The sequence below is a fragment of the Chamaea fasciata genome, unplaced genomic scaffold, assembly GCF_029207755.1.
Source record: "Chamaea fasciata isolate MVZ Bird 193981 ecotype frontalis unplaced genomic scaffold, bChaFas1.0.hap1 SCAF_30, whole genome shotgun sequence".
In the NCBI taxonomy this organism is placed as follows: domain Eukaryota; kingdom Metazoa; phylum Chordata; class Aves; order Passeriformes; family Sylviidae; genus Chamaea; species Chamaea fasciata.
In genome coordinates this window covers 4,263,732-4,281,571 of record NW_027094115.1, presented here as the reverse complement: position 1 = coordinate 4,281,571, position 17,840 = coordinate 4,263,732, and the positions used below count along the sequence as shown (strand labels likewise).

General features: G+C 52.7%; 2 protein-coding genes across 2 annotated transcripts; one reads left to right on the top strand and one right to left on the bottom strand.

Moving 5' to 3' along the window:
- The first annotated feature begins 223 nt into the window (after window positions 1-223).
- Window positions 224-5,304, top strand: NEFM (neurofilament medium chain). The gene is made up of 3 exons (XM_066206287.1): window positions 224-1,296; window positions 1,769-1,893; window positions 3,280-5,304. Exons 1-3 carry the CDS (start codon window positions 235-237, stop codon window positions 4,664-4,666), a joined length of 2,574 nt encoding a protein of 857 aa, XP_066062384.1. The 5' UTR covers window positions 224-234; the 3' UTR covers window positions 4,667-5,304.
- A 5,630-nt stretch (window positions 5,305-10,934) lies between these two features.
- On the bottom strand, window positions 10,935-16,884 carry NEFL (neurofilament light chain). Its single transcript, XM_066206272.1, has 4 exons — window positions 15,816-16,884; window positions 14,504-14,628; window positions 12,638-12,954; window positions 10,935-11,453 (listed from the first exon to the last, which is right to left on the bottom strand). Exons 1-4 carry the CDS (start codon window positions 16,866-16,868, stop codon window positions 11,266-11,268), a joined length of 1,683 nt encoding a protein of 560 aa, XP_066062369.1. The 5' UTR covers window positions 16,869-16,884; the 3' UTR covers window positions 10,935-11,265.
- Window positions 16,885-17,840: the final 956 nt, after the last annotated feature.

Genomic DNA, 17,840 nt, shown 5'->3' with positions numbered 1-17,840 from the left:
GGCAGCCGGGACCGGGCGAGGGACGGCACGGGAAGGAAGGAAGGAAGGAAGGAAAGAAGGAAGAAAGGAAGGAAGGAAGGAAGGAAGGGGGAGCCGGGGCGGGGCGCGGGGCGGGCCGGGGGGAGCCGCCCCCCATACACGTGTGCGGGGCCGCCCCGCAGCCGCCCGGCGGGGCTATAAAAGGGGCGGCGGCGGCCGGAGCAGCCCCGCACCGCCGCCCCCAGCGCCCCCACCATGAGCTACACCATGGAACCCCTGGGCAACCCCTCGTACCGCAGGGTGACCGAGACCCGGGCCACCTACAGCCGCGCCAGCGCGTCCCCGTCCAGCGGCTTCCGCTCGCAGTCGTGGTCGCGGGGCTCGGGCAGCACCGTGTCCTCCTCGTACAAGCGCTCCAACCTGGGCGGCCCCCGGGCCGCCTACGGCTCCACGGTGCTGAGCTCGGCCGAGAGCCTGGACGTGAGCCAGTCCTCGCTGCTCAACGGCGCGGCCGAGCTCAAGCTGAGCCGCTCCAACGAGAAGGAGCAGCTGCAGGGGCTCAACGACCGCTTCGCCGGCTACATCGAGAAGGTGCACTACCTGGAGCAGCAGAACAAGGAGATCGAGGCGGAGCTGGCGGCGCTGCGGCAGAAACACGCCGGGCGGGCGCAGCTGAGCGACGCCTACGAGCAGGAGCTGCGGGAGCTGCGCGGGGCGCTGGAGCAGGTGAGCCACGAGAAGGCGCAGATCCAGCTGGACTCGGAGCACATCGAGGAGGACATCCAGCGCCTGCGGGAGCGCTTCGAGGATGAGGCGCGGCTCCGCGACGAGACGGAGGCGACCATCCGCGCCCTGCGCAAGGAGATGGAGGAGGCCTCGCTGATGCGCGCCGAGCTGGACAAGAAGGTGCAGTCGCTGCAGGACGAGGTGGCCTTCCTGAGGGGCAACCACGAGGAGGAGGTGGCCGAGCTGCTGGCGCAGCTGCAGGCGTCGCACGCCACCGTGGAGAGGAAGGACTACCTGAAGACGGACCTGACGACGGCGCTGAAGGAGATCCGCGCCCAGCTCGAGTGCCAGTCCGACCACAACATGCACCAGGCCGAGGAGTGGTTCAAGTGCCGCTACGCCAAGCTCACCGAGGCGGCCGAGCAGAACAAGGAGGCGATCCGCTCCGCCAAGGAGGAGATCGCCGAGTACCGCCGGCAGCTGCAGTCCAAGAGCATCGAGCTCGAGTCGGTGCGCGGCACCAAGGAGTCGCTGGAGAGGCAGCTCAGCGACATCGAAGAGCGCCACAATAACGACCTCAGCACCTATCAGGTACCGGGGAGGCGGCGAGGGGCTGTCCCGAGCCCGGCGGGAAGGCGGGGGGATGCCCGGTGCCGGCTCCGGGGAGAAGGGCGCGGGAGGTGCCCGGTGCCCGCTCTGGGAGGGGGAAATCCGGGAGGTGCCGGCTCTGGGAAAGAGGAAATGCGGGGAGGTTCCCAGTGCCGGTTCCGGCGGGAGGGATGCGGGAGGTGCCCGGAGCCGGCTCTGGATGCGGGAGGTGCCCGCTGTGGGAGAAGGAAATCCGGGAGGTGCCCGGAGCCGGCTCCGCAGCGAGGGATGATGCAGGGATGCGGAAGGCGGGGGGAGGATGCTGCGGAGGGCGGTGGGAGCGGGTGGCTCCTGCTCTGATGCCGGCCCTGCCTCCCCGAGCGGCGGGAAGAGTTTCTAAAAGTCCTCCCGGACAAGTTGTGCCCGCTCTGTCCCCTCTCCGTGTCACAGGGGTTTTTGTGCCTCTCCCTTGCAGGACACGATTCACCAGCTGGAAAACGAGCTCAGAGGAACGAAGTGGGAAATGGCTCGTCACTTGCGGGAGTACCAGGACCTCCTCAATGTCAAGATGGCCCTGGACATCGAAATTGCTGCATACAGGTACAGTGGGCTCTTTGCAGACACGCCTGGAATATTAATAGCGCTGCGGATGCCGCCGGCTCGGGAAGCTTTGCCACAGCTAAGAAATATCTGCATGCGGCCAACACGGGTAAAACCAGAGCTCGGCTGCATCGCTGCAGCCATTAGCCAGCCCAGAAGGTCATTAGGGAGCAGCTAATCAGCGGCAGAGCCGCGGGCGAGCCCCGTGGGCACGGCACCAGCACAGCGTGACTCAGTGCGGCGGCTCCCGCGCCGCATTCTGCCCTTGGCCGCACGGGCAGGAGATGCAGCGAGAGACGCGAGGTTATTTTTAAACGCCCGTCTGCTCTGCAGATGCCAGGCGTGCGGGGCTTGTCACCAGAGCTCCCTTTCATCGCCTGGGAGAGACAGCAGAATTTGCTTGATCATGGTTTGAGGCGGCGAGCGCCGATCTGCCTGTCACAAACACTTTTTGCTTTTCTTGCTCAACTTTTCCTTCAGAGGCGTCTGCTCTAATCTGGAGCTGAGCGTTGCTTGCTGTTGCCATCACCTGGCAGGTTTTTTTAGTCTCCTCTGTAGCACTTCAGAACTCTCACTGGAGAGCTCCTGATTTTTCTGGGTCGCAGGCTGAGATGAAAAACGTTTGAATAGGAGGAAAATAAAAGCAACACAAAAACACCCCGTCTCCAGATCTGTTGAAATTCCTGAGGTTGCTCAGACACGCAGACACCCCAGGGGCTGGAGCTGGCTGCTGCCAAAGTCAGCTGAAGCCTCCAGTTCTCTCATTCCCACAAAGAAAAGGTGGATGCCCAAATTATTAAATTAGAGCACGTGCTCTCATCAGCTGTGACTGTCTCAGACACAATATTTGATTTGGGTCTGTTGGCTGTGTCAAGTTCTGTTTGCCTAAGTCGTAATGAATCCTATGAAATTAGTTACTTTGTCCTAATCCCCGCTGGTTTAGGCCATAATGAAGTTTCCTGACAGTAATGATGAATTTTAACTGATCACTGAAGGTGTCACACTTGCCATGAGCAGAACCAAGCTAAAAACTGCTGGATGTGAGTTTTGCAGGGGAGTGGGTTCAGGGAAAGCCGCGCTGGGGCTGTGAGCAGTGGATGGTCCTGGTCAGTTCCAGCACATTCCACAGCAAACCGGGTCCATCCTGCTGGCAGGGGGATGGAACAGCAGGGAAATATTATAGAATCCTGGAACGGGGTGGGTTGGAAGAGACCTTAAAGCCCATCCCAAAACACCTTCCACCATCCCAGGTGGCTCCAAGCCCAGCCTGGCCTTGGACACTCCCAAAGGATGGGACAGCCACAATTATTCCGATAGCTGTCCCTTATTTTGTTCTTTTTCAAATGCTCATTTTCTTTTTTTCCCCTCTCCTCCTGACTCCCTTAGGAAGCTGCTGGAGGGTGAAGAGACAAGATTCAGTGCCTTCTCTGGAAGCATTACTGGTCCCATATTCACACACAGACAACCATCTGTCACAATAGCATCCACCAAAATCCAGAAAACAAAAATCGAACCGCCAAAGCTGAAGGTCCAGCACAAGTTTGTAGAAGAAATCATCGAAGAGACGAAGGTGGAGGACGAAAAGTCTGAGATGGAAGATGCCCTGGCAGCCATCGCAGAAGAAATGGCAGCCAAGGCACAGCAAGAGGAACAGGAGGAAGAAAAAGCGGAAGAAGCTGCGGAGGAGGAAGTTTCTGAGAAGGCTCCTGCAGAACAAGAAGCTGAGGAGGAAGAGAAGGAGGAAGAGGAAGCGGAGGAGGAAGAAGAAGCTGCAAAATCCGACGCCGCAGAAGAAGGCGGCTCTGAAAAAGAAGAAATCGAGGAAAAGGAAGAAGGGGAGGAAGCCGAGGAAGAGGAGGAAAAACCCGAGGTCAAGGGCAAAGCTGAAGAGGCACCAGCAAAGGCAGAGAAAGTGAAAACACCTCCCGTGAAGTCCCCCCCAAAATCCCCCGTGACAGAGCCGGCCAAAACCGCCCCGAAGGAAAAACCCGCGGAAGCAGCGAAGGAGCAGAAGGCGGAGAAGGCGGCCAAGGAGGAGGAGAAAGCAGCTGCATCCCCTGAGAAACCTGCCACACCAAAGGTGACCTCCCCGGAGAAACCTGCCACCCCGGAGAAGGCTGTCACCCCAGAAAAGGCTGTCACCCCGGAGAAGGCTGTGACCCCAGAGAAAGCTGTGACCCCAGAAAAGGCCCCGGAGAAAGCCGTGACCCTGGAGAAGCTGGCGCCGCCGGACAAGGCGCGCTCCCCCGAGAAGCCGGCCAGCCCGGAGAAGCCGCGGACCCCCGAGAAACCCGTGACCCCCGAGAAGCCCAGGACCCCAGAAAAGCCCAGAACCCCGGAGAAACCTCCTTCCCCAGGCAAGGACGCCAAGGCCGTGGTGGAGGAGACCATCACGGTCACCAAGGTGACGAAAGTGAGCGCCGAGGCCGAGAAGGAGTCCCGGAAAGAGGACATTGCCATCAACGGGGAGGTGGAGGAGAAGAAGGAGGAGGAATCCAAAGAGAAGGAGGAGGAAGACAAGGGGGTGGTCACTAACGGCCTCGACGTGAGCCCCGTGGACGACAAGGCCGAGAAAATCGTAGTAACCAAAAAAGTGGAGAAAATCACCGGGGAGGGCGGGGACAGCGGGACCACGTTCGTCACCAAGTCGGTGACCGTCACCCAGAAGGTGGAGGAGCACGAAGAAAGCTTCGAGGAGAAGTTGGTGTCCACCAAGAAGGTGGAGAAAGTCACTTCGCACGCCGTAGTAAAGGAGGTTAAAGAGAGCGAATAGAGCCAACCATAGCTAAAAAAATTCAAACCAATTCTCAAGAGCTTGGGTCGGTGCAAAAGGTTAAGCCATAGACAGCTGCAAAATGCATGTGGGTGACGGCTTCAAAGCAGAAAGGGTTCTCTCACGGAGGCTCCAGACACGCAGTATTTTACTTTTTCGTGCAATATAGGGAAAAGGGGGGGGGAATGCATGCAGGCTCAAGATGTACTCCCTCCACAGAGCTTGGGGATCTACAAAAAAAAAAAAAAAAAATTAATTAATTAATTACTACTACTAGTGCATGAGATGAAAATGTGCAGAGGAAGCTTTTCTTGAATCTCCTGAGCTTGTCTGTTGGAGGGACGTATCTGAGGAACGAGTTCAGATGTATTATGCAAAGAGCCAACTGAGCCAAAACCAAACGGAAAACAGTCATAGAGTATTCGTGAGAACCAGAACTCTCCTAGCCTTAAAATAAAAACTTAAAAAAATAAAAAAAAGCTACTTATAACTGATTATGTTTACCTCACTGGTGCAATTAGGGTGGACTTTTGCTCCTGGGAGAACCTTGTTGACATGCACAGTACGCAACCTTTTGTTGTTTGATGTAAAACAGTCACAGCAGTTCTTGCTCAATAAAGGTCAATATGAAAACGTGACTTTTTCTGGTGAGTTTTTCCCCAATCCAAACCCTTCCCTCAGCTGGGTGCTCTCTCCTCAATGGGAGTGCAGTCGTGTGGGTGGAAAATTGCTTGAGTTGGTTTTTTTCCTTCCTTAGTGTTCTCATTTGTGTAGGCGTCGGACTTTGATGGTTCTTGGGGGTCTCATCCAGCTCAGGGTGTTTCGTGGTTTGGGAATTGGCTGTGAGGGACAAATTTCCTCTGACGACACAAAGGCTGGATTAGGAAAATCAGAGCCAAATGCCAAAATTTCTAGAGGAATCCATTGAACACCTCTGCCTGGCCTTGAGGTGCTTGGAGGGGTTGCAGTTGCTTTTTTTAGGAAGGGGGAGGTCTCTAAGCCCTCAATCCTGCTTGTGCTGAGCCAAAAAAAAAAAGCTAAAATCTGCTGTAAGTGTAATTTTCCTCCTTACACCCCAACGTCCGCACACAGAGAGCCAGTTCCCAAATCATTCCTTGATTTTCCTGGGGAGAGAGGCTGGATGAACCACAGCTGGGCGTGGCATCTCCTGAGGCACCAGTTTGTCGCTTAATTGAGCAAAAACCCATTGAGGGAACTCAACCAAGCCGCCACGAGGTCCCCAAAATGGGTTTGGTTCTGCTTATTTTACCCCTGCTTTAATTGTATGGGAACCTCCTTATTAATTCTTTGGCTCCAATGATCAAAAAGTTCAGTCTGCCTCTAAACACGAAATCCTAAAATCGAAAATTAACCCAGTTTAGGGTTACAAACCCAACATTTTCTAATTTCCAATGGTTTCCACTCCCAATTTCCAACAATTCCCACTCCCAAGTGCCGGCCTCTCCCAGGTTGGCTTTGTTGAGAACAAAACCAATCAAAAATTGCTCTACGTGGAAAAAGAAATGGAGACAAACGAAACAAAGGGAAGAAGATAAAGGCCCCAACTCCAGTGTGGGACTTAATTGATCATTATGGGATTAATTTTGTGTTTATTTCCCGTTTTAAAAGGAAAATGAAGATTGCAGCTGCTGCCCCACCTCCCATAACTCACAAAGAAATGCAAATAATTTTCCAGCCTGGATTCAGGCCGTGGGCTGGCCTGAAATCTTGTTGCCTAATTGAGAGCCTGATTGAAATCTAGGATTTCCACGTGCCTTCGATTCTTCACCCCATCAATAATTGAAGATCAAGGGGGGTTTTTAATTGAAAGGGTTCAGCGTGTTCCTCACTGGAGGAATGGTGGAGAGCCCACAGCAGATAAGGCTCTCAGATAAATCTGGGTGTCTTTGTGGAGCAAACCGATGGATGTTATCAATCACGGGGATCTGTGCTCCCCAGCCCGGCTGCCGACGGATGGTTAATTAAAGCTGAATTAGCAAATTAAAAGGCGGCTTCTCCCCAGTCACGTGTGGGCGTGACACAAAAATAACTTTACCTTTAGGAATAAGGAGTTCGGCGCTCCCCCTATTTTTGGTGCCGGCACCAAACTGTGTGAAAACCCAGAGGTTTGGGAGAATTGAAGGTGTTTTCCCCTCGGATTTAAAGAAGTTTTCAAAAGAACGCCACGACTAAACCAAAGACCAATATTTAACGTGGAATTGTGTGTGAGCGCTTCCAAATGAGTTCTAGAAGCCATTAAAACGTCCCAAACTGCAAAACACTCATGGTGGGAAGTTGGGAATCTTCAGCAGGGAGAGGAAGGGTCACCTTGCACCGTGGATTAAATGTTGGTGTCAGCAGGAGGCTCAGGAACGTTTCAAATGCGCAGGTGGGATCCCAGCCTGGCAATTTTTCATGTTGGGATTCCTTTTCAGCTGCTTCCTCTTCGGCCCTGGGAGGACACGTCTCCAGGATCCCAAAATCCTGATTTGTGTGGGTTTGCTCCTCTTTGCAATCTGGGATTGCAGTTCCTGGGACGAGGGGCTGCACCAACCCCAGGGTTCCTCCATCCCCTGGAGGGTTTTGCGAGGGTTTTGTTTCACAAAATCCTCATTTCCCCCCTTTCCCACCCAAAATATCTCACAGCTTTCAGTTATCACCCACAACTCTATTTTCCCCCCTGCTCCAACACGCTGGATTTGCGAATTCATCCCATTCCCCACTGCAGATGTTCCCAGCCGACCCTGAGAGTAACAAGCAAGTGGTTAACACATTTCTAAATGTTTATAAAACCGTAAGAGCTGATTAATATTTAATGGCGCCAAGAGGTTTTGTCTACTGACATCTGCAATCAGACAGTTTCAAAGGAGAGCACAATTCCCGGGCAGAGAGGCAGAAATAGGATGTTATTTGCCTGTTCTGCACCAATTACTCCTCCAGACTGCACAGAACCAGTGAAGGGAATAATTATTTTCAGACAGAGAAATTCATTAAACAATAAAGAATAAATAACAATCCATGAAGGGAAAAATAATAATTAACAGAATTTATAGTGAAGATTTCTGTATCTATTTTTTTTTCTATGTTCAGACCACCTTGGCTTTAGGAGCTGGAGGGTTCTAAGCCAGGATTTTTTTTTTTCCTGTGCTGGGTTGTGGAGGTGTCACAGTTATTTTTCAGCATCCCGGAACGAAATTCCAGGTGGGAACAAACTGGGAAGCGTTACAAAACACAAACAGGATGCGTTTGCCAAGGAGCTGAGTCAGGCACCCAGAATTTTCTCCAGCCATCGGGGTTTGTGCTCTCCCCACTCACATGTGGGCTTCATTCCTGCTTTTTTTTTTTCAGGATTAAAGCACCCTTAACTAATCTGGGAAGGCAGCAAATGACGAATTGTTAATGATTCAGTTATTAGAAGTTGCTAGTTATTTTCTTTCTCTTGCTGCTTTTCTTGGGAACGTGGAAGAAAATGATAATTTTAAGCGCTAACTTCACCCATCATAAATTTTTTTAAATCACCCTTTAAACCCTGAAAAGAGAGATGTTTTTGGTACCCCCCCCCCAAAAAAAAAAAAAAAAAAAACAAACTGGTAAAAAAAAAGAGATTTCCCTTCTCTCTGAAGGAATTTCTGGGATGTGGGTGTTCTGTACAGGCGTTCCCCTCGCCGAGGGGAGGGGAGGGGGTGTGTGTGCCCCTCCCTGGGGTGACACCTCAGCCTGATCCAGACCCAAAGAGCAGGAAAAAAAACCCCCAAAAAAACAAAAACCAAAAAACCACCCTCAGGACACTCCAGGCTTCACTCGCAGCTGCAACTCTGGCGAAAAGTTTCTCCCGAGCCTCTCCCTCTGCCAGCTTTTACTGCATTGCGTCAAAAGCAGCGCCTGGATTTTGCAAGGTGAGGCGAGCGCTGGCAGCAGGATCCATCCCGGAGCGCCGGGAGCGGCCGGGAAGGCGAAGCCAGCCCGGCTTCCCTCCCTGCAGGACCGGGGGGTCACTGCGGACTCAGCCCTGCTGCAGCTCCTGCCGGGGCTGACTCAGCCCTGCGGAGCTGCAACGCATTAAAAATAAACCCGTGGAGCCGGCATCGGCCCGGGGAGGGCTGCAGGAGAGACGGGAGAGCTGCTGCTCCTGCTCTGGAGGAGCACAGGGAACTTGGCTTCCCAAAGGGCTGAGGGATGCAGGAGTTTGTGGGCAAAAAAGAAAAAAAAAAAAAAAAAAAGTCGTGAAGGAAGATGAAAATTTGGGGTTTGAAGAGTTAAAGGAGGTCAGAGTGCCTGGAGCAAGGCAGGGTTTGGTGGTCTGTCCGGTGATGGTCGCGGGATGGTTTGGGTTGGAAGGGACCTTGAAGCTCCAGTTCCAATCCCGACAGCTCCCACTGTGCCAGGCTGCTCCAGCCTGGCCTGGGACACTTCCAGGGATCCAGGGGCAGCCCCAGCTCCTCTGGGAATTCCATCCCAGCCCCTCAAGACCCTCTAAATAAGGAATTCCTTCCCAGTATCCCACCTGAACCTCCTCCCCGGCAGTTCGAAGCCGTCCCTGCCCCTCCACCCCTGGTCAGTTCTCTCTCCAGCCGAGCTCTCCAGCTCTGCTCTGCCTTTAACTGTCCTGACAGGCTCTGAGCAGGGCTGGAGAAGGAGTTTTCTCCTCAGGAGCAGCCCCTGTCTCCCAGCTGAGTGCCAGGCCTCAGTTCTTGCTGGAGCACCGGGGGAGTTTCCCAGAACCAGCTCTCATTTCTGAGAACCGGCTGTCGTTCCTTATCACCCAGCAGCAGCAGCAGCAGCAGCCCCAACATCTGCTGGGGGAGCTGGGGCTGTCACACCCCACAGCAGCAGCAGCAGCTCCCCTCCAGCCCCTCTGAAAGTTCTCCCTGCAAGTTCCCCCAGTTCTCCTCACCACTGCCCCGGAGAGGGGAAAAAAAATCTGCCAAAAAAAGCCATTTGTGACAATTGTTGTGCGTAAATACCAGGAGGAAAAACTCCATTGGAAGCAGGAGGGAAATATAAAAGGGAAAAGTTTCAGAGGTGGTGTGTAAGAAAGTGAAAATTATTTTCCCCTTCTGATTCTCAAAAGCATCAAACTCCCAGGGAAGTAGGGAAAAAAGGGATTGGAAATGACACTGGGACTCCGTGAGCTACTGCTTTTCTGAATGGTTTGACCAAGCTTCTTTTTCTTTGGGAATGCGGAAGAAAATAATTTTAAGCGCTTACTTCATCCATCATAATCTTCTTTGTCACCCTTTAAACCCTGAAAAGGGAGATGCTTTTTGTGCCCCCCTAAAACTTGAATAAAAAAAGAGATTTCCCTTCTCTCTGAACTAAGCCTTTGAGGAGAACCAATGCAAAGCCACTGATAGCCCATCGCCAGTGCACTAAATCAAAAGTGACCCCAAAATCCTGTGCAGAAATTCACCCAGACAAATCTTTCTGTAGAGTTTAGTGCAGAACATTAGTGCCTGTTTCACCTCAAATTTCCACGGGTTTCGTTTATCTAAACTGGTTTAATTTGCAGCACTGGCCCAGTGCTTGCCCTTAATTTTCTTTAATTTTTCATTTTCTGTATCAGCTTTAGGTAACTGGATGTTGACAGGCTCAGAGCACAGGACACTTAATTGCGGAATTGCCAGGCTGTGCTGCTGTTGAGGTGTTCCCTTTTTTTTTTTTTTTTTTTAGCTCAGTCAAAACTTTAAAAAGCTTTAAACTTTCTGAGAAATTCTCAGAAGAAAATGAGCCCTGGGGAGGGTTGAGCAGCTGGGGGAGAGAGGCAGCTCCTTCCCCCACACTCCCCATCCCTCTGACTGCTCATCATCTTCGGATTTTAATGTTATTTTTGAAGATATTCTTTGCTCCGAGCCTCACCTACACCTTCAATTGTTCTTCCCTCTCCTCACTGATCCCACAGACACTCAGCAACTTCCTGCCACCATTTAACAGCCACATTTGCTTTCCCCCTCTGTGGGGGTTTGATAAAATTCCCGTTTTCCAGGGGGGAACTCCCTCAGCCAGCGAGGCCCATCCCAGCCACCACAAGACCCCGGCGGATTTTTATACAATGTAATTTAAAATTTATAAATAAATGAAATTTTACACGCCCCAAGAGATTTGTTTTTCCCCCCCCCCCACTTCTCATCCACCAATCAACCTTTGAAGGGCATCAGCGACACAGGACACGCAGCGGGGATCCGTGTAAGCATTTCTGAACTTTATTAACTGCTTTATTGCACGTACTTAATGAAGCCTCCATCACTTCCCCCACCCACCGTTTCCAGGATTATTTTTTTCTTTAAATGCAACTTAAAAGATAACCTTTCATTCCCATCGTTTATTTTGTTATTTCTTTTTTTTTTTTTTCCCCTCCCATTTGAAATGTTAAGGTTCTGGGTGACACCCCAGGAAAGACAGAGGCCCTGAAACTCATACATGGAACCATGCGGCACTCGGGGAGCAAGCCTTGGGTGCTCTGCAAGCAAACTCAGACTCTGCACAGGGAGAAAAAAACATCGTAATCATGAACTGGAACCTCAGTGGTCACTGGATCAAACGGGTGAGGCTGCAGCCGGAGCTCAGTCAGCCGTTGGTTGTGGTGGGGAGCTGCCCTCAGCTCAAGCTTTCTTCTTGCCTTCGCTCTCCTCCTTCCCTGCTGCTTCCTTCTCTTCCTTCTCCTCCTTCTCCTCCTCAGCAGCCTCCTCAGCAGCTTCCTGGGACTCCTCCCCTTCTTCTGCCGCGGTTTCTTCCCCTTCTCCTTCCTCTTCCTCGCCCTCTTTGGCTTCTTCCGATTCCTCCTTAGCACCTTTGAAGGACAGAAAGGTATTTTTACATCCAGGTCAAATTCCTGATCCTTTTGCAGTGGGAATCCCCCCCTTCAACCCCCACAGATTTTGACAGCTGCGGCAAAAACTGCACAACCAATTTCTCCTGGATTTCAGGGGGAGTCAAACGCTTCATAAAAAGAAACAAACCAAGGCCTTGAAAAATATCAGTTCTGCTTAAAGCCTCATCCAAAGGCTTGAATTCCCTTTCACTGCTCTGCAATTGGCTCTTCAGCTCTAATTTCACTATAATTAAACTTCACATTAATGAACCCCTGATAGTTCAGTGGCCAGAGAAGTGATGTTAGCACACACTGAACCCAGTAATTCCAGCGCCACACATCAGCTGATGTCCCCGTTATCTCGGGCTGCTCCCTGGGAATTCACTTTTAGCTCAGGATGTCCTTGGTCCTCCTCTTTTTTTTTTTTTTGAGGATGTCTGTCAGATGTGAACGTGATCACTGGGGTTTTTTTGGAAACCCAAAATCTGCCTGATTCGAACACTTGATGTGGACTTGGTGTGATATTTTCTGAGCCTGAGAACTGCTGGCTCTGAAAATATCGGGTCCACACTTATCTTCAATATTCAGACTTTCCTGGTAAATCCCATGTGCTTTAACCCCACCATCCTTTGGCTCGTGGGAGTAGGAGAGGAAAAGAGCTTTAATCATTAGATTTAATCATTGGGATGACTGGGGTTTAACAATAAATAATAAAATTTAATAATGTAATAATTTTATATATAGATATAATTTAATAATAAATACCCACCATCCTTTGGCTGATGGGAGTAGGAAAGGAAAAGAGCTTTAATCATTGGATTTAATCATTGGGGTGACTGGGGTTTAACAATAAATAACAAATAATGAATAATAAATAATAACATCTAATAATAAATTATATATATATATATAATTTAATAATAAATACACACCATCCTTTGGCTGATGCGAGTAGGAAAAGAAAAGAGCTTTAATCATTGGATTTAGTCATTGGGGTGACTGGGGTTTAACAATAAATAACAAATAATGAATAATAAATAATAAAACCTAATAATCAGTTTAATAAATTACTAAATAATTTAATAATGTAATAAATATTTTAATAATAGGCATATATAATTTAATAACAAATAAAAGGCATTTTACAACAACTCCTTAAGTACCTTCCTCCTCTTCCTCAGCCTCTTCCCCCGCTTCCTCCTCGCCTTCCTCCTTCTCCTCCTCCTCTCCCTCCTCTCCGGGAGCCGCCTTGGCCTCTCCCGCCTTGGCGGCCTCGATGGTTTCCTCGATCTCGATCTGCTCCTCCTGCACGTGGCTGGAGTAGTAGGTGGGGAAGGGGCGGGAGGTGACCAGGTAGGAGCTGGCCTGGAGGCCGCCGTACGCCGACCTGCCGAAGGTGGGGCCGCTCTGGCTGTACCCGCTGGTGATGCTGCCCACGCTGGTGAAGCTCAGCCGCGTCTCCTCCCCTTCCAGAAGTTTCCTGGAAAGGGGAAAAAAAAAAAAAAAAAAAAAGTGAGAGGCGGGAGAAAGGAGTTGGTGGCGCTGCTGCCAGCTGTCGCGATAGGACGCGAAATAAAGGCGCTTGACTCCAGTCAGAAGGTTTTATTTACAGTTCATTCAGCCCTTTTATAACATAAGCGACACATTAAAAGGCACGTTATTGGCCCGTAGGGCTGACGCCTCTGCCACTGGCTCAGGAACAGAAATAGCAAACAACTCCCGCTGTCACGGGAAAGGAACGCTGTTTGCACAAGGGTCGTTTCGGGAAAAAGAAAAACTCTTGGCAGAAGGAGAGGACACAGCCTTAAGATTCGTCATGGGAAATACAGGTTGGATGCCAGGAAGAAGTTTTTCACTGAAAGAGTGATTAAACACTGGAATGGCCTGCCCGGGGAGGGGGAGGAGTCACCACCCCTGGATGTGCTTAAAAAGAGACTGGATGTGGCACTCGATGCCATGATCTAGTTGAGCTGTTGGGGCTGGGGTGGACTCCAAGGTCTCTTCCAACCTACACAGGATTCTGTGATTCTGTGGGATTCTGGGTTGAAAAGCTCCCCTTGGGAACAGCTCAGGCTCAGAAAATGTCGGGTCCACAATCAGCAGCCCTGCAGACTGATCATGTGGTTATTAATTAATTAAGGGTTAGTTTTGCTCTGTGTGCCAGCGGCACCCTGTTTTATTGGAATCATTTCTTCAGCTTCGTCCATTGTAGGTGAATTAATACTTCTCCTTGTTAGAAGGAACAGAAAAACCTCTCTAGAACCTTTCTATTTTGTATTTTTCTGTATTTTGGCACCGTGCAGATGGCACAGGCCAGTGCAGCTGGAATAATTTGCTGCTGAGCTGTCAGACACTGTTTTGCGCTCTGTGCCAGTGTTACCCTGTTTAACTGGAATATTTTTTTCAGATGTGTTCGCTGTGGATGAATTAATACTTCTCCTTGTTGGAAGGAAGAGCAAAACCTCTCTAGAACCCCTCACCTCTGGCAGGTGAAGCTATAGAAACATATTTTGGCACCCTGCAGCTGGCACAGATCAGTGCAGGCAGTCAATTTGCTGCTGAGCTGTCAGACAAGGTTTGGAGCTGCTCTCTCATTATTCCCCCTTGTGGCTTCCACGAAAATTCTGTTCCCAGCAGCGAAATCTCTCAGTGTCTGAGACAAAACATCACAGTTATTTAGCAGCAATTCTGCCGGAAAATATTTAATTTGTAGATTAACAAGTTAGAAAAAACCCAACCCTGCTCTTGAGGGCATTGGAGGGATTTCCCATTTTGGTACTGAGGAATTCCATTGATACAAAATCCCTTCCCTGAGTACAGAACAGGCACTTTTATCTCTAAGGATGGAGAACTGAGATCATTTACCGGCAAGCTAAAAATTCTGTGTGCACACAGACAGGAGCTGATGAAACTCAGCCACGAGTCTGTAAAAATTTCAGCTGCGGGGGGATGATAAATAACCTGAATCCTCCTGAAGAGAACGGGAACTGCTCTGAGTTCTGGCTCATTCAAACATTCCCCCACCATACCTGTAAGCTGCAATTTCGATGTCCAGGGCCATTTTCACGTTGAGCAGGTCCTGATATTCCTTCAAGTACCGAGCCATCTCGCTCTTTGTGGTTCTCAGCTCATTCTCCAATTTGTTGATTGTATCCTGTTGGGATGGAACAGTATTGACAGCGTAAAATGCCTTCCCCTCAAGGAAATTCTCCTATCCTTTTAACTTAATCTTGCTCTAGCAGACAGAAGCTGCACAGCTCCCTCTCCACCCTCAGCCAAAAAAGTCATTTAATACCTTCCTGGCAGGTTTTCTATTCCACATTATTCCAGCCCTGTTCACACACACAGAGCTCAATTTTCTGGTACCCAAGGGCTAAAGCACCCGTGAAATTCGTGCATTGTTTCATTTTGATTTTGGTCTCTGTGTGCTTTTTCTGATTTTAATTTAAGGATACTCATTGATGATCCTTGTGGGTCCCTTCCAACTCGGGATATTCTGTGATTTTTTTTTTTGGTACAGTATGGTTTAGGCTGTTTCAGCACATGGACACACGACACGGGGCTTTGCCTGGGGCATTTTGTGTTCTGATTTTATAACACCTCACACTTTGGTTAAGCAGCGCCAGAGTCAATGTCCCCATCTTCGGGCTGATCTGGGTGATCCAGGTCCTGATTTGGGTCTGTATTTCCACACCACACCCTGCTTGGCAGCTCTGTGCCATTCTGCACTGTGATTTTAGGATGCCTTATCTGCAGCACGGGCACAGCACGAACCAGGAGCTTTGTCCCTGATAACACCCTGCAAACCTGATCCCCTCAGCTGTGAGACTCTGCAGATCCAAATCCCCTCCCCTGCAGAATCCTTCAAACCCCGATGTCCATCCCTTCACCTGCAGAAGCCTTCAAATCTTGATATCGCTTCACCTGCAGAACTCAGCAAACCCTGTCATCTCTTCACCTGCAGAGCCCAGAAAACCCTGAAATCCCTCACATGCAGACCCCTGTAAAACCCGAGCCCTGTCAGCTGCAGAGCCCTTCAGCCCCTCATCTTCAGAGCCCTTCAAACCCCATCAATCCCCTCACCTGCAGAACCCTTCAAACCCCAACATCCCCTCATTTTCAGAGCTCTTCAAACCGAACATCCCTCACCTGCAGAACCCTTCAAACCCCAATTTCTCCTGACCCACAGGACCCTTCAAACCCCATCACCCCCTCACCTGCAGAGCCCTCCAAACCCCGATTTCCCCCGACCCGCAGGACCCTGCACACCCCATCACCCCTTCCCCTGCGGGACCCCGACCCTCCTCCCCCGCAGGACCCCTTCCAGCGCCCACCCCTCACCTGCAGCGCGGAGATATCGGCGCTCTGCTTCTCCTCCAGCTCCTGCAGCTGCTTCTCCAGCGCCTCGTTCATGCCGCGGGTGGCCTCGATCTCCAGCGTCTTGGCCTTGAGCAGGCGGCGGCTCTCGGACACCTCGTCCTTGGCGGCTCGCACGGCGTCCGTGTTCTTGGCCGCGCTCTCGCTGAGCACGGTGAAGCGGCTGCGGAACCACTCCTCGGCGTTCTGCATGTTGCGGGCCGCCAGCTTCTCGTACTGCGCTCGGATGTCGCGCAGCGCTGCCGACAGGTCGGGCTTGGCCGACACGTCCATCTCCACGGACAGGTGAGCGTACTGGATCTGCGCCTGCAGCTCGGCCAGCTCCTCTTCGTGCACCTTCTTGAGGAAGGCCAGCTCGTCCAGCAGGCTGTCCACGCGTTTCTCCAGCTCCGCCCGCGCCAGCGCCGCCTCGTCCGCGCCTTTGCGCACCTCCAGCAGCCTCGCCTCCGCGTCCTCGCGGCTCAGCACCTCCTCCTCGTAGCGAGCCTGCAGCCCTCGCAGCGTCTCCTCCAGGCTCTCCCGCTCGCCCTGCAGCGCCTGCTTCTCGCTGGTCGCCTCCTCGGCGGCCAAGCGCAGCTCGCGGATCTCCTGCTCGTACAGCGCTCGGAAGCGGGAGGGCTCGGCGTGTTTCTGCCGCAGCACCAGCAGCTCGGCCTCCAGCACCTTGTTCTGCTGCTCCAGCTCGTGGACGCGCTCGATGAAGCAGGCGAAGCGGTCGTTGAGGTCCTGCAGCTGCGCTCGCTCCTGGCTGCGGATGGACTTGAGGTCGTTGCTGATGGCGGCCACCTGGCTCAGGTCCAGGCTGTCCACCGAGTGCAGCAGCGAGCCCGAGGCGCTGGAGGTGGCGTAGCTGCGGCGCACGGACACGGAGGACACGGGCGCGGACAGGCTGGAGTACGCGGAGCGCGCCGAGCCGAAGCCGCCGCCGCTGCTGCGCACCGACACATGGATGCGCGGGCTGTCCGCGTAGCGCCGCTTGTAGGACGGGAAGAACGGGTCGTAGCCGTACGAGCTCATGGCTGCGGGGGGCTCCGGCGGCTGCTCTGCGGCGGGCGCCGCCCGCACCCCGCTATTTATGTGCGGGGAGGGCGGGCGGAGCGGGCTCCGGGCGGGGACGGGGCGGGGCGCGGCGACATCGCGGCGGGGAGGTGACACCGGGAGTGATCCAGGCACCGCCGAGGGAGGAGGCGACACCCGGAGTGGTCCAGGCACCGCCGAGGGAGGAGGTGACACCCGGAGTGGTCCAGGCATTCCCTCACTGCTGTGATGCCCTGAGCGGCGCGGGCTGGAGCTCCCTCCGGTGATGCCTGGACAGCTCCAGCCATCCCAGCAGTGAAGGGATGCCTGGACAGCTCCGGGTGTCCCAGCAGGGAAGGGATGCCTGGACAGCTCCGGGTGTCCCAGCAGTGAAGGGATGCCTGGACAGCTCCGGGTGTCCCAGCAGTGAAGGGATGCCTGGACAGCTCCGGGTGTCCCAGCAGGGAAGAGATGCCTGGACAGCTCCGGGTGTCCCAGCAGGGAAGGGATGCCTGGACAGCTCCGGGTGTCACGGCAGGGAAGGGATGCCTGGACAGCTCCGGTTGTCCCAGCAGTGAAGGGATGCCTGGACAGCTCCTGTTGTCACAGCAGTGAAGGGATGCCTGGACAGCTCCGGGTGTCACGGCAGGGAAGGGATGCCTGGACAGCTCCGGGTGTCCCAGCAGGGAAGGGATGCCTGGACAGCTCCGGTTGTCCCAGCAGTGAAGGGATGCCTGGACAGCTCCGGGTGTCCCAGCAGTGAAGGGATGCCTGGACAGCTCCGGGTGTCACAGCAGTGAAGGGATGCCTGGACAGCTCCGGGTGTCACAGCAGGGAAGGGATGCCTGGACAGCTCCGGACACCTCCGCGGGCTCGGGGGGCTGTGACCCTCCCGCTCTGGAACGCGCCCGGCTCGGCCCCACCTCATCATCTCAGCCCTATTTCACCCCTCCTTGGGCTCAGCCTCGGACC

Bases quoted from the DNA above. Each gene is read 5' to 3' on its own strand.
- NEFM (XM_066206287.1), top strand. From the start codon at position 235: ATGAGCTACACCATGGAACCCCTGGGCAACCCCTCGTACCGCAGGGTG. The intron at 1,297-1,768 runs GTACCGGGGAGG...TCTCCCTTGCAG, and splicing joins ACGACCTCAGCACCTATCAG to GACACGATTCACCAGCTGGA. The intron at 1,894-3,279 runs GTACAGTGGGCT...TGACTCCCTTAG, and splicing joins ATCGAAATTGCTGCATACAG to GAAGCTGCTGGAGGGTGAAG.
- NEFL (XM_066206272.1), bottom strand. From the start codon at position 16,868: ATGAGCTCGTACGGCTACGACCCGTTCTTCCCGTCCTACAAGCGGCGC. The intron at 14,629-15,815 runs GTGAGGGGTGGG...CCATCCCAACAG, and splicing joins CCGATATCTCCGCGCTGCAG to GATACAATCAACAAATTGGA. The intron at 11,454-12,637 runs GTACTTAAGGAG...TGTCCTTCAAAG, and splicing joins GGCTGAGGAAGAGGAGGAAG to GTGCTAAGGAGGAATCGGAA.